The 15,995-nt window shown below is 42.6% G+C and overlaps 1 protein-coding gene across 1 annotated transcript in view; it reads right to left on the reverse strand.

Annotated features, from left to right (window-relative positions):
* Window positions 1–15,995, reverse strand: part of HMCN1 (hemicentin 1) — a 163,760-nt gene that overhangs the window by 78,187 nt on the left and 69,578 nt on the right. The window contains exons 20-32 of the mRNA XM_058030107.1: window positions 14,816–14,928; window positions 13,471–13,630; window positions 12,544–12,718; window positions 10,223–10,350; window positions 8,649–8,921; window positions 7,695–7,790; window positions 7,131–7,325; window positions 6,010–6,140; window positions 5,241–5,388; window positions 4,649–4,775; window positions 3,510–3,664; window positions 1,295–1,573; window positions 215–496 (exon numbers count right to left, since the gene is read on the reverse strand). Coding sequence (XP_057886090.1) covers window positions 215–496; window positions 1,295–1,573; window positions 3,510–3,664; window positions 4,649–4,775; window positions 5,241–5,388; window positions 6,010–6,140; window positions 7,131–7,325; window positions 7,695–7,790; window positions 8,649–8,921; window positions 10,223–10,350; window positions 12,544–12,718; window positions 13,471–13,630; window positions 14,816–14,928 — 2,262 coding nt within the window. The remainder of the gene's footprint in view (window positions 1–214; window positions 497–1,294; window positions 1,574–3,509; window positions 3,665–4,648; window positions 4,776–5,240; window positions 5,389–6,009; window positions 6,141–7,130; window positions 7,326–7,694; window positions 7,791–8,648; window positions 8,922–10,222; window positions 10,351–12,543; window positions 12,719–13,470; window positions 13,631–14,815; window positions 14,929–15,995) is intronic.

The raw sequence follows: 15,995 nt of genomic DNA on the forward strand, positions 1-15,995 counted from the left end.
TGCACAAAAGTCCTTCAAGAACTAACCTGAAAGTACAAGTCTTCAACTGTCCTGTAGCTCTGGACAGAAAATTTGTGCAGTGCTAGCTCAGCTAGATAGAGAGTATGACTAACTCATCTTAAGATATTAATACCAACAGAAATTAAACCATAGGCTTTATGGAACTTTTCCACTTTAGCTTTATGGGAACCTGATAAATCTGCAGCTCACACACCTAAGATTTCAACGTCATACTTGATTTCTTGTTCTCCAGCTATGCTTGTGGCCACACACCAGTACTGGCCCTGGTCAGCCTCAACAGTGTTCAGGATCTCCAGCTGCTTCCCCCCAGCCAGGACACGGAGCTTGTCACTTGCTTTCACAGGAACTCCATCTTTTAACCAGGTCAGGAGAGGGGGAGGGTTGCCAGCAGCCTTACACTCCAACGTCAGGGACTTCCCAGCAACCACCTGCCTGCTCTGGGCTGTGTCAGCATCGCCCTCAATTACTGGAGGAACTGCAGAAAGGAAGAAATATATTGCAAGCCATTAATTCTGTAGCCAGAAAATGTATTAAGAGAAAATGGTTTTGTTCCACCCACTCTGGCTCCATCTGCCATCACGTCACGCACAATTTCATGTGAAAATTTGCTGCTGGGGCAAGGCAAAGCGGAGAAGTCAGATGATGTAGCTCAAAATTGACCAGCTGTATAAAACAGAGGATATGCAGTACTTTGAGAGGGAGGAACTAGACAAGAAGGACTTAAAGGAGTACAGTTAAGATCCCATCCAGAATGGTGCTTTCAACTAAGTATTGCTTAGCATGCAGATGTGAGATAGAGAATGGAAATACACAGAAGAGAAATAGCTGAGTAGAAGAAAGCATGGTACCAAGGACAGTGAAGGGAGGGCAGGGTTAGATGGGATATGGGGAAGGAATTGTTCCCTGGGAGGGTGAGGAGGCCCTGGCACAGGGTGCCCAGAGAAGCCGTGGCTGTGCCTGGATCCCTGGAAGCATCCAAAGCCAAGGTGAATGGGGCTTGGAGCAAATCTGGGACAGTGGAAGGTGTCCCTGCTCATGGCAGGGTGGGACTGGATGGGTTTAAGCTCCCTTTCAACCCACACCATTTTAGGATTCCATGAAGTCAAAAGCTGTCAGAGAGTCCCATAAAGCAGAAGGTCTAAATCTCCCTCTACACAGCCCTGCCAACAGAGGCCAGAATTTAATCACAGGCACTGCCAGGCAGCAGAGGCTGGAGATCTCTTCCACAGCCATTGTGCAGGAGCAGTAAGGCAGCCCAGGAGCTGTCCCTCACCGTAGACATCCACGTGGAAGAGCTTCTCTGCAGCCCCTGCAGTGCTGCTGGCACGACACGAGTACTGGGCAGAGTCTGACACCTGTGCCCGCGGGATCTGCAGGAACTGCCCTCTGTCCACGTACAGAGCCTGCGGGCTGGAAATCACACGCTGCCCATCCTTGTACCAGGTGATGGTGGGCACAGGGATTCCCTTGGTTTCACATTCCAGATTTATCAGGTTGTTGAGGAGCACAGATACCTCTGTGGTAATGTTTCCTCCCTTAATACTGGGGGGGACTAATTCAAAAGACAAAAACAACAACATTAAAGCCTTAGAGTACAAACTATGTGCAGATTTAAACAAAACATTAGAATGCTGTAAGAATAAAATATCTTCATCAGCCTTCCAACGCTTCCTGCTGTGCTTTGTTTGGTTCTTTGCCCAGCAGAGCTCATCTATCACCTGTACAGTCCTTCAAGGCACACAGGGTAGAAAGCATGAAGAGAACACAAAAAAAAGGCCATCAGGCTCCAATATGAGGCAGGTTAGGACAGCTGGGCCTCCGTGCCTCCTGCAATGCACTTGGGTAGCCCTCTTCCCCATCTCCAAAGAAAGAGCAATCCTTGGATGCCTTGGGAGGTGCATCCTCCCAGCAAGGATCCTGCTATTGAAAATACCAAACACACCCAAGAGCCTCCACAACGTCAGTGGGAACTGTTCCATGCTCCAAACTTTTGAGGGTGAAGTCAGTTACTTTGAGACTAAGTATGAGCTTAATAGTCTTGCTTTATGTTCCTATTTTTGAAGCTTTTTGGCCCATAGTCATTTCCCTTGCTCTCTAGGCAGCAGGACTTGGATTTTTCTAGCAAACAAGCTCTTGTGTAAATCAGCCAATATAAAGAGTCCGTAAATCTCTATAGAAGCAATAAAAACACAGTGCAATTGGCAACGACTAAATTTATGGCTGCTGAAAGGACCAGACACATCTGGCAGGCACATTGACTCCTCTGCTGCCAAACATGCTCAGTACATCCACAGATTCCTCTGACTTCCACAGTGGTCATTGAGAACACCACTGCAGAAATGCAAAGTGTCTGTAAATGGATGGATCCCCACCTGAGACAGGTCCTGCAGCTACCAAAACATAATGAAATATTTACTAATTAAACATGTTTTGTATCAAAAACCCCAAATCCACTGAATATGCTGAAACGCACCCAGCTCAAAGGCAACTGCATTTCTCTATCAGAGATGAGGAATGGTTTTAATATGGTGTTTTGGGAAAATATCAAAGCCAAAAGCAGGACTAAACAGCTAAAACAAAGTAAGAACTAGCAAGAATTAGCACTGAGGTTCCTCAATTACTCTGTGCGCTTCTGTTTGTCTAGCCAGGACTAATGAGAAATACAAAAGTAAAGACAAGTTCCATTCTTCTGTCACAAATTCATCTTTCCTGAAGAACCTGAAATAAATCTACTCATCTGCAAGGATTTTATCTGTGGGGAAGTGGGGGAAGCTGTTTTATTCCTCTAATCTCAGCTCGGCCATAACACCCTGCAAGTCCTTCCAGCATTCTCTTTGTTCCCGATAGAAAAGGGTCTCACCAAGACTGGTGTGCAGCCACATTCCTGTGCCTATGGGTGCTCTGTGCTTTACAAATGTCCCAGATGAGGGAAATAATGCACATTAGGTTCACAGAATCACACACAACACTCAGGAACAAATCCATAGCAAGGGAGGACTCGAGAGCTAACAGACTCAAATCCCTATCATTCATACTCCAGGTACAAGAATTTCTGAGTCCCCATGAAGTACAGGGTGTTTCCTGGCACCAGGTTAAGAAAAATAAGACCAAATGTGTATTAAAATCAAAATCTTAATTTTATCCTCCCTAAGACAGATCAAAACAATGAAGACAATGTGATAATAAAAATTCAGTTGAAACTAACAGCAGAACACCCTTCAAGATTTTTTGCTTTCACTAATTAGAAAAAGAAGCATATAAGCAACATTTCAAGGTGTTTTTCCAAGCATGCAAAGACTACATCCATACTTAATTTCATACATAAAAACACTTAAAAAGGTCGTTTTGGGAACACATGATTATTAAATTAAATTTACACACAAATTTTGTGAGACTTAATTTGCATTTGCCTGAGTATCTCCATTCAAAAAGAAACCTTAAGAGTAGAACAAGAGGATCTTCTGGGATCAGGCATTCCATTAACTTACCATGGACAACGAGCCTGACCTCCTTCACTTGTTTGCCAGCTGTGTTGGTGGCACTGCACTGGTAGCGACCCTTGTCAACCCTGCGAGCACTCTTGATCTGGAGAACTTGGTCCCTGTCCAGGAGCTCAACGTTGGGATCACCCAAAAACAAGGGTCTGAAACAGAGACCATTTTGCCTCACATAATTCTGCCCTCACCCTTTCAGCACTGATTTAAACTGACAATAATAAGAAGAGGTCCTTTGGTTGCAATAATTGTACTATTCCAGAGTGTCATTTAGCACTAAATTAACAGCTTCAACCACAAGAACCAACATGCAGTGACAAGCTATTATGATTAACTCTACTCCTAACTTCTAAAACAAACCAAACCACAAAAAGTGCTTTCTTAGACCTCCAGGATGCCAGCTCCAGAGTCAGAACAGCACACCTGATCTCAGCTCCTTTTCCTAATATATTTAGTCATGCCAGGTCTTTGCTGATAACAAAATGTCAACTACTACACAGGAACAACATATCCTCCACAGCAAAGGGAAAGGAACTGTCACAGCAGAGTTATCTGTGAGTCCTGAGCAATGCCTATACCGAACCACATTGCTAAACACCAAAAAAACCCAGCCCAGCTGGGTTTTAAGCTAATGTTTAAGAATTCTTCTGCTGTGCTTTCCTGGAAGATGAGATGAAGAATTGGAAACATGCAGGCTATAAATGTTTTCAAACATATATATGTACATATAACCTTTCAGACCTTTAATGTATATATGCAGAACTGCACAAGGCACTAGCCAGCAAAACATCTGAGTTCTATCTACCACTGAAAAAAAACCATCTCAGCTAAACAACTGCATTTTAACTAATAATATGTGAAAAATAATCCAGGTAGAATAGCCCACAGAAAAAACTCAGAAATGGTTCTGCTTATCTTGCTTCAACCATCATCCCTCTCCAAAAACCCAAAATCTGCTCTGCCAGTGCCAATAATGGGTGAGTTCAGAAAGGAAAGTGGGGTGTTAAGTTCTGATTAAAGAATTTACCACCTCACACCATCCCAAATTCTGTGACGCTAAGTTGCACCTCCTTCCTCTCTGCTCTAGGGGAGGAAGAGCCTGGCACAAACCACAAAAGCTGCCATATACTCACTTGCCATCCTTGAACCAGTGAATGTCAGGATCAGGGAAGCCTTTGGCTCTGCATTCCAGACGGATTTCCTGGTTGAGGATGACTGCCACTTCACCAGGGCTATCAGCACCTATTATGCTCGGTGGAACTTTAAAAAGACAAACATTAAGGAAGGACTGGTATTTAGCCTGGGAACCTGTGCCCTGTGACTGAAGGGAATGAAGCTGGATCTTACTATTCCCTTGAAACACCTTCAGTGTTCACTGCAGAGGGAATTCTGCAGACCACAACAGCGTGTCTATTGTGACAAGCACTTCCACACCTGCACTGGTGAACTGTACCAGGGAACACCCCTACATCACACTACACATCCCAAATACAAAACAAAGCACCAAAGCCCAGAAATCAAAAGCAATATTTTGTCTGTGTTGCTTCAAGAATGGCAAAGTTTAAGCACTCAGTGCGTCAGCAGCCAATAATTCAAGGGCAGTGAGTAGAAGAAGCTATTTATAATGAGTTAAAATTTATTGGCTTCTTAAATATCAACTGTTTTTCCAATCACCAACTAAAACCCAAACCAAACAAAACCCAACCCCAAAGCCATGGAACTAACCAAGTATATGGAGGTTAAACAGCTTCTCAGAACTTCCTGCTACGTTTATGGCTTTGCATGAATACTGTCCTGCGTCCTCAGTAGTAGCTTTCAGGAGCTTCAATATCTTCCCATTGTGCAAAATCTGGAGAGCACTGCTTTCCACAACCTTAGAGGAACCCGAGACATTAGCCTTATGTGATCCAAGCTACAGCAGCCAAGTATCACAGCTGGATTTTTATAAGAAAATGGTAGTTTTAGTGGAAGGATAATCTGTTTCCCCTTTCAGTTTCAGCACTAATCTCCTGCCCTGCTGCAATGTATTCAATATGGTTTATAGCTCAGCCTAGGACAGGGAGTGGGAAACTCCAAACAGCAGCAATGGGCAGTCCCAGGAGTGCATAAAGGGACCTCTCCTCATCTAAAGCTGCGACTTATCAGCTACAAGTGGAAACAGTGGACTCAAGGATAATCCTGAGGAATTCAATTCACCTCCAAAAGTTTTTATTTCTCCACCTACAGAATGAAAAAAATGGCAATATTGGTCCCCTCTGCATGGATTAGAATCTACAATACTGGGGGATTGCCAAGGTCAATTCCTAAGGGAATATTGAAAATAAAGAGTTTACATTTGACTTACAGAATTAATGGATGAGTCGTATTTAGCTGCCTTTTTGTGGGGGTGTTCTTAGAGCACTTAAATTTACATAAAGGCATTTACCTGTATGTATTCTGAATGAATTCTCATACCAAGCCATCCAAAGTCCACAGTTAGATTAATCCAACATACCTGGATATCATCCTTATACCAGGAGATGACTGGAGAGGGGTTACCAGTTACTTCACAGAAGAGACTTACAGCATGATGAACAACCACAGATGTATTTGTGACCTTATCTTGATCTCTAATTTCAGGAGGAACTGCAAGAAAGCTCAACGTTATGACTTAAGTCTTCCTATTACAGTGCTTTCTCCTTTCTTCCTTTCCGTCCCAGTCAAGGACTACTACAAATCAAAATTTCTCTAACCCTCCTCATTCTCTTCCCAACATTTCTATTTGTCTTTAGGCTCTGGACATATCTCCCTGCATCCTTTCTTCTCTTTGCCAAAAACAGTCTTCTCTTGCTCAATAACAGACTCCCAGGGAAATTCACTCAAATATATGCACCATCAACGTTTTAAGAGAATAATCTTAAAATTAATCTGTAATTTAATTTTGAAATCTAGTGTTATTTGTTTGCATATGAAGGAAGCCTATTCCAGAGCCATCCTTCCTCTTCACTGGTCCAGTCATGCCCAAGAACCCCATCTATCATTTGTCCCACTATGAATGCAGAGAGAATGGCCTTAAATTGTGGATTAGAAAGCTCCAACCCCACTGAGGAGATGGAATTCCTGCCCTCCTCAAAACAAGGATATAACCCTTCTCAGGCTCTAGAACTTACTGTCATGGGAAGCGAACAAGTCTGGAATAAAAGTAGTTTGTAGGGTTTCTATTTACTAACTAGGATTCTGGAAGAGGAAGAATATCAGCAAATAGAAAATCTCCTAGTCTGTGCTCACTCTGATAACTCTTCTCTCATTTGAAATGCAGATCTAGCCCTCAATCTGTAACTTCTATGGCACAAAGCTTCATTTGTTATTCACATTAAAATTTTCAAGTAAAACTGGAGTTTCTATCAAATAAGATCCTTGAGCAAAACAAGGATGGCTTGAGCATAAAGTCACAGTGAACAGAAAAAACAGGGAAAAGAAAAACTACAGAGAGTATAAAAAACTCGGAAAAATAGGAAGTACTCAGATGTTATAATTTAACACAACAAGGGCAGATTTGGGCCATGAAATTTGCAAGAAGAAAACAGAAGATCCTTTCCCCAAGGCAGCTCCCCATGGGCTGTATGTATTATTTACCATGGACTTTCAGGCTGTATCTCCTCTGTGTGCTCCCAGCCTCGTTGGCTGCCACGCAGACATAGTCCCCACTGTCTGAGGGTGTGAGGGCAGCTATGACCAGCAGGGTCCCATCCTCCAGCACCGAGAGCCCCGGCTCAGCCCCGCTCAGCTCCCGCCCGTTCCGCAGCCACTTGATGGCAGGCTTGGGAGTACCTGCAAGGAGAAGGGGAAACGGCCACAAATGCTTCCCTCAGCTCAGAACAAGATTGATTCAAACAACTCCTGCTGCTTGCTGGAAGGACAACACACAGGGAGGCCAGCAGCTTCCAAGAGGAAGCTCCAGCTGTTACAGGATGATTTTAACTTTAAAAATCTTCATCCTAAACACTGTAAAATCCTTGTTGGCTAGCAATGACTTTCCACAGGACTTCCACACACAGTGGTGATTTAAATCACTGTTAGTTTGAATTTTTCCATATAAAGCATACATGGAAAATACAGTGTGGATTGGACATTTTTACAGCAGCGTTGTAATGTGCAATGGTCAGCAGATAAAGATCATTTTGTCACCAAGACACTCACCTTTTGCAGGGCATGGGAATGCAATGTGCTGGTTGGCCACTCTTTCTTGGAAAGGGCTGTTGAATGGAGGGTCCAGGTCCTCAATAGTGGGAGGCTCTGAAAGAAAATTGGACAAAAAAACCTGCTTGATCTCTGCTCCAAATAGAAAAATACAGTTTGACAATTCATAACACTAAGTCTCTCTCATTCGCATGAGGTCATTCCAATAACCCTCTCTACATTGACTGGAATGGGTACTGCACAAGTAGTTTCCATTTCAGTGGCAATATTTAGGAAGTAAGCAGGACAAAGAGGCTTTCAAACTTGACAGAAAATAGTTCTCTTTAAATCTTGCTAAATTTATTTTGAAGGCAACGTTTCTGCATTATCTCAAAAATATTATTTTAACTGTTTTTTTCCCCACACCACATATTTTAGTGCTACTGCCATCCTTTGTTCTCAAGTCTCATTTTAAACTCTTGTGCAGACTGAGACTATATGAAGCATGTTCTTTATAATTAAAGTTACTGAGAGTTCTTTGTTGCCTGTAGGAAGCATTTCTCAGCATCTCTGATCCAAAGGGATCAAAACACTGCCTTTAGACTTTTGCAAAGAAGAAACAATTCCTGCTTAGCTTAAGTCAGTCATGCTCCATTGACATCTGTCAGCCCTCAGGTAAGGAGCTGCACTACGTATTTAAATTGGCACATTGACCACTTACCCTTTACCATTTCAACATCATTTTTTAATTTAAATATAGAGAGAGTGTGTGCACACTTCTTTTTTTTTATTTCTGCAACCTCTCCAAAGACTAGTTGCTCACTCTAACTCTCCTCAATTACCATCAGAACATAACATCTAAACCAGATGTGGCTTTTGCATCACGTAACAGTGGGTGAGAGAAAGCCCTGTCCTGGAAGGTCCCAACCCCACACTACTCTGGGCTAGGGCAGGAGCGTGGCCCCAAAGGAGTACCTTGCACTTGTACTGTGACCTCTGCCGTGTCACTGCCAGCACTGTTGGTGGCCACACAGGTGTAGATGCCAGCATCAGGGAGCTGGACACTGCTGATGGCCAGAGCTCCATCTGGGCTCTGCAGGAACTTCCCCCCATCTGTGGGCACAGCACTTGTGCCTCTCAACCAAGAGACCGAGGGGGCAGGGACGCCCTGGGCACTGCAGGGAAGCTCCACTCGCTGCCCCGCCTGCACTTTCAGAACTCGAGGCCCACGCTGGATCCTTGGAGGAACTGGGGAAGACAAGTTTAGTCCACAGAAATGTTAAAGAAACAATGTAGAGGATCATTCTTCAGGCTGGGAGAGCTGGGAGTGTTCAGCCTGGTGAAGAGAAGGTTCCAGGAAGACCATAGAGCACCTCCCAGTGCCTAAGGGGGCTCCAGGAGAGCCAGAGGTGGACTGGGGACAAGGGATGGAGGGACAGGACAAGGAGGAACTCTAATTTTAAACTCAGAGAGGGGAGATTCAGACCAGGTATAAGAAATAATTTTTTTATGGTGAGGATAGTGAGGCATTTGCATAGGGTGCCCAGAGAAGCTGTGGCTGCCCCTGGATCCCTGGAAGGGTCCAAAGCCAGGCTGGACAGGGCTTGGAGCACCCTGGGATAGTGGAAGGTGTCCCTGCCCATGGCAGGGGTGGCACTGGATGTCCTTTTAAAAGTCTCTTTCAACTCAAATCATTTTATGATCCTATGAAATTCTTTTCTATTTTTACCATTTTACAAAATGTTCCTTATTTACTGAAATCAAATGCCCTCAGGTGACTACAAGAGCAGCCCTGCATGTTCTCTGCACAGAACAGGACGGGAGACACCCTGGTGCTGAATTTATTTGAACAAACCACACTGCACAACTCCCATGCGCATTGCAATATTCTGAGCACACTGGAAGAGCTGTGGGTACTGGCTCTTCGTAACACAAAACAATTCAAAAGCTTTTATGATAGAGTTAATCACATTTTCCTTTTGGAATTTTAATTTCCTTTCCCTAATCCCTGATCTTTGTATGTTTCCAAACACAAGTTCAGACAAGGGAGACAAAATACGACTGGAAGTGATTTTGCCGGTCCTACAGAATAATATCAATTCATCCTAAGTCTTTTGCCACAATATTTTTTTGTCCTAAGGATCATTGGCAATATAAAGACTTTTTAAAAAATGCCTGAAACAATAACAAGTGACATTTTTTCAGACTTGACATTGTGTGAGTGTTTAAGAGACAGTGGTTGGGCCCCGGTGTGGGAAGAGCAGGAGAGAGACAAAGGAGCAATATCAGATAAAAGTAAGGAAAGAGAGAGGGACACAGGTCCTGGCTGGAGCCACTGGACCCTTTTACACATATCTATGTATTTGTGAGTGTTTATACAATATTTACTTTCCACAAAATCACTAACTCACATATGAAGATAATACAACCTGAAAGAACAACAGCTGAGAGGATTTAATGTCAATTAGGAAAAAACTTTGAAAACCTCTTAAAGATGCTCAGTTCCATGTGGAAACTTGCAGATGATGAACCCTGGAGTTCCAACTCACCATGTACACTGAGCTTCACTGACTGAGTCACGTTCCCAGCAATGTTTGTGGCGACACAAACATACATTCCACTGTCTGAGACTTGGGTCTCGCTGATCTTCATGGACCCTGAGGGGAGGAAAGTGTGTCTGGAAAAAGAAGAAGCAGATAAACTGTATAAATATGTATGGAAAGGTGAATGACCTCTCCTTGCACACTGCTAATGTTTGCTATGAGCTAAAATAACACCACTCTTACCATATTACACAACTATGACTTATATTTACTCCTTTTCTTTCTAACTCTTTATGGAGCCCCCATATTCAGAATACACAGCAAATATCTAAAATTTAAGATCCAAATTACACAATTTGGTTCTAGCTATTTATATGACTTATTAAAATGTGACAGAGGTCAAGAACTTGAGCTCTTCACCCTCTTGTTAAAATTTTTTGCTCAGCTCAGGTCAACAGGGTCAGAAAGTTAAAACTTTTATTAGTGCTTCATGCTGGCAAAAAAGTGATGTTACATTGATTCAAGATGGAAGACAGGATTTTGTTTCAAAACTGCTAGTTCTGTTGTTTATAGGAATTGCCATTATTGCCCAGTAAATAATTCACTGCACAGCATTAAGTTCTCCCACAGTTCTGGTCACAGATCTGTAACACCAGAAGCTACTTTGGCCAGCTAAGCCAAAAGCTTCTGTAAGAGTCAAAGGTAATAGAGACAGGGAAAATAAGTGAGGAGGAAAGAAAAATTACAGCTAAGGACTGATGAGAAGAAATTCAAGCCTGCCACTCCAGAATTGGCACTAATTAGGACAATGTTATCACAAGGACATAAATGGTGAATTTGGGGATTGCAAGGCTGGAGAGAAGAATGAAAGTGAAATGTATTTTCTCCAATGTAAAATCTGTCTGATTCTACAATTCCTCCTCTGCTGCATCTTTCCAAACTTTTTCGCACTTTTATTGTAAGCCCAAAAGACAAATTTCTGAGGCAACTTCTCCTCCTTGATTTTGTCCAGTAATTACATTTGCTTTCTGATATAAGTTCCTTCATATCTGATTTCCCTCTCCCTTTGTTTACTGTTCACATTTCTAACGAGATCTTTGGGTGGTCTCAAACAGTTCTGTTTGGACTAATCTGTAACTTTTGCTGACATCTGTAAACAATTTTATGGAATGGGCTGAGCTGGACTTCTGTTCCTCTGGACAACTTGGATCTCACCACAACAGCCATGAGCAAGTACCCTAATTTATCAGCATCTCCTGAGGTAAAACGAGGACAAGTAAGAGATGAAGAATGCAGATTTGTTAGTGCATGCAACATGCTCACAGGACACAGCAGAAAATCCCTCATGGATTACTGACAACAAGCCAAATCCCTGCACATGAGCCTCCTTCAGCAGATACAGTGGCAAAAAGATCTGCTGAGGCTGTCACAAGCTCCCTGGAATGACTCCAAGGTGCAGGTTTGGCCACAAGGCAAAGAGGATCTCCAGTACAACTCCTTAGCTCAGACACTGGCTGATTCCATCCATGGGATCACTGGGAGACACCAGCAAGCACAGTGTGTCTCTGGCCAGCCTTGTCATTCCCTGTTTTATGGACACAGCTGGTGCCTGGCCCTTCTGAGGGACCCTGAGGAGCAGAAAGCAGCAGCACAGCTGGTGACACTACCTGGCACTCCAATGGGGAGTGTCCAGGGAATAGCCACCAGCTCATCTCCCTCTCACTCTGTGCAACATTAAATAATAACACTGTCCAACACAGTCCCCCGCTCTTCATTCTCTAAGGCTGTCAGCTCAACATTTTACAAGTATTTAACTGTGCTTTCACATGTTCAAGAATCTCTGGTTAGTTTTTGGATCCAAAACACAGTACACAACATGCCCTTGTCAGCACACCCAAACACTTATCATCATCATCATCTGTATCCTACTGGCAGCCCAGGCTTCACATAAATCACAGACAGTGCTCCCCTGACATAAATGTGAAGTACATAAGAAAAGAAACACAGTTTTTAGACAATTACAATCATGCACAGATGATGTGGGTCTCTGGGCACCACCACAGCACAAATGCCCAGGATCTCTTTCCTCCTGGCCCCCTGAGATTGGATATAAGCACAAGCTGGAATGGGAGCTGTGAAATCATGCACAGGCTTAGCAGGCTTGGGCAAGAGTTTCAAGACCCAGTACGAGAGGTCAGGCAGGACAAAGTAACAGAGTAACACCTTCTGAGCAATCCTGTGGCAGTCAGAAATCACACAGCCTTCCAAAATCCTGACAGTTTAGAGGCAATTTCAGTTTTCTTTAGTTTTATATCAAACACTGTTACCTTGGAGAGAATGGAGATATGAGCTGCATTTCTTTGGCCCAGGTAATTAGGGGGGGTGGCAAGCTCCTCACTTCACATGGAAGTGTGACATCTTCCCCTGCAATTACTGAGACCTCTATGGGTTTATCATGTGCATTTCCTTGCTGGTCTCCAGGCCTGGACACTCTGGGTTTCACTGTAACATGGAACACATAAAGAAGCTGCAATGAATATACATATTTGTACAAATGTAACACCATACAACATCTCTTTTTTTATCAGGTATAAAACATTACAATCCTGTTTTAATGACCTGTCTGGAGTAGAGATAAATCCCTGCAATGCTGATGTACAGTGCCTGTAGCTCAGACACAGGCTGATGCCCACATGGAACACCACAAATACCAGAAAGTTTGGACTATCCATTCAAAAAGATGGACACAACAAATGGCTGTAATTCTTGCATCTGCTGAGCTCTGTATTGCATAGGTAGTTAGCAATCACTCCCTGACTGTTACACAACAGCCCCAGTAACTTCAAGCAATAAAAGCCTTGCAAACCACACCTACACCTGAACCAAATTCTAATAACATTGGATTGATAATGACAGGAAGGCTTGAGACTGGTGGGATTAAGGGATCTTCATTCCTCTCCCAGCAGGAAATTCTACTCCTGTACAGATGCTTCCTATCCACTTCCATAAAGCAGAAATTATGCTCAGCCCAAGGTCTGTGAACTTGAGGTGAGAGGGATAAGGAGGCTTTAAGAGAATTATACTGGCTGAGGGACACGCCTTTTGGGATCAGTCATGTATAAAACAGCCTGGCTTGGGGATCCAGAAGCACTAACTAGAGAAGAGTTCCCATCCCATGTGCTGTCAATGTGCCTATCTCCCAATGCACTGGATGGGTGGCAGGGGTACTGCAGCTGAGCTGAGGTGACACCCACCATAGACAGTCAGCTGCACCTTCCTGGTGGCATAGCCAGCAGCATTGGTGGCAGTGCACACGTATTCCCCGCTCTCCTCTCCCCCTGGGAACACCACATACAGGCTTCCATCTGACCCTGCCGAGAACCTCACGTTGCTGGGAAGGATTACCTCTCCTTTCTGTGGAAAGAAAAATAATCAAAGTCCACAGTGCATGGATTTTCCAAAATAAATTACAATTATTTAATTGTAATAATTTAATCCAAATTACAATTATTTAATTCAATAACAGCTGCTTTAATTTTTATAAGGCTGATATGGACAAAATATTTTATATTAGCTAAGAAACTTAGCCCTAAAATTTCATTTACACAAACTAATTAACTACAATTAACTTTGCACAGTCCTTGAGTATCATTTTCTAAGAAGTAATAAGAACAGATGCACAGGGATTCTTATGCAGAGAACTTATTCCATTTTACACACCCAAAGTCTTAAAAGAAAATCTAAAAAATAATAGTCAAGAATAATAATCAAGACTTCAAATGAGTTGATTTTAACATTGATTTCTCATGTCAAAATGAATCTTGTATATGCTACACAAACTTGTTCTTGGTCAGCTGCCTCCTCCTTGTCTGTAGTTGGATAAGTGATAAAATAAAGAAAAAGAAATCCTCCCATATTCTCCTCTCTATCAAACCAACAGTTTTTTTAACAGTTAACCATGTTGTATTCCTTCTTTGAAGCAAAGCTGTTCCCAAGGCCCCAATCAGTTACATCTGCACAACTTCTGAGATCCAAACGTTTCTTCACACCACATCATGTGAACTGTAACATACCCCAAATAACTGTTACTACCAGAAATTATCCTGTTTAAGAAGGAAAAAAAGCCCTAAAACTGGCTTTAAGACAAATCCATCAAAGGCTGAGGTCCTCCTCGGTGCACATCTTGTCAAGGCTATGACTGAAAAGTCATGGGTTAACCCCACAATGCCATTATTAAATACATGTTCCTCAGAGAAAAAAGTCAGAGCTCCACAAGAAAAATGAACTCTCAGTCTGTGGCAGGCTGCCTAAAATCCAATTATCAACTCACAACAGGAACAGGAACAATTTCTAAAGTGTAAACCCCATAAAGATACAGCGATAACCTAAGCCCTGCCAAAGAATGGAACATTGAGCTGTGGCAGGACCACGGCCAAAAGTTCTGCTCTAAGAAACAAAAGCAGCTCTGAACAAACAGAGATTTCCAGGTCCCTCACAAGTGCAGTTTTGGGCCATGTTCTTCAAATATAGTTTTTATGGCAACTAAATTATGTGTTCAGCCCATTTTTCAGCATGATAGGCTCAAAGGTGAGGGGTTACCTTGGACCAGACAATGGATGGCTTGGGAACTCCACTTGCTTTGCAGGGCAGTGTCACTGGGATTCCTTCGATGGTGCTGAATATCTGCTGTCCGTGCTGAATGACAGGCACGACTAAAACACAGGCAAATATTTAAGACATGCAGAACACATTTCAACATGGAACAATTATTATGATAAAATCCTTATATTCAATTACTACTTCCTACTGGCAAGGAGGTTTGGGACCTTTTGGTCTCTTCTCCAACCCTAACAGGGACAAGGAGCCACTTTCCAGCCTTTCAGGACAGAATAAAACCCTGTTCACTACAGAGCCTGCCAGCCATAGGGTCATCACTGCATTATGTACACGCAGTTTTAAACTAACTGCAGGTATTTCACTGACTGAAATTGTTTCAGAAAGGCTTTGTCACATTATCCTCTGATAACATTTTAGGCTTTGCTTCGCAAAATCAGTAACAGGAAGACAACAAAAACCTGAATTCCTTCACTCAGTTGAGCTGCCTTAACAGAAAAATAAGGTAAGATTTAAGGGTACAATACCAAAACCTAGATATTTCTAAACACATACAAAGATATTCCTGTTTGTTCTCAAGCTCTGAAACATCCAAGAAAACAGTGTTGACATGGAAGATCTTATGAGTACTTGCCTGTACTAAAAATTTACAGTCATTCTTTACATAAAAGGAGGTTTCAGCATCTTCAGTGAAGCTCAAAATAAATCTCCCATGATTAATTTAACATGTGAGAAAATTTAACATGTGAGAAACTATGAAGTGATTGTAGCCTCACAAAGCTAGCACAAATATGCTCAGCTGAAATACAGATGGGTTGCCAAAATGCTAACACTTTGTCTTGCTGTCAGTGCAGTTTTTGGTATGTTTTAATTAAAGAGAAAAAAATAAGCAGGAGGAGAATGGGGATGACACCAAAAACAACAAACAAATTATGACTTTTGCCAAACTCATAATTCATTTCCTTTCATTCTAATTCTCCCATGAGCTGTGCTTCTTTACACCAGTTATGAAACATGCAGACAGCACTCCTCATGTGTTTCTAACCAACTCCCATTTGCACCTGCTTGTTAATTAAACCAGATGAAGATTGCACAGCGCAGCCTCTGAACGAGGATCTTTTGTGAACACAAAATAGTTTTATTAGATTTTACTTGAAAAGGAGTC

Source organism: Melospiza georgiana, chromosome 9 (assembly GCF_028018845.1).
Source record: "Melospiza georgiana isolate bMelGeo1 chromosome 9, bMelGeo1.pri, whole genome shotgun sequence".
NCBI classification, from domain to species: Eukaryota; Metazoa; Chordata; class Aves; order Passeriformes; family Passerellidae; genus Melospiza; species Melospiza georgiana.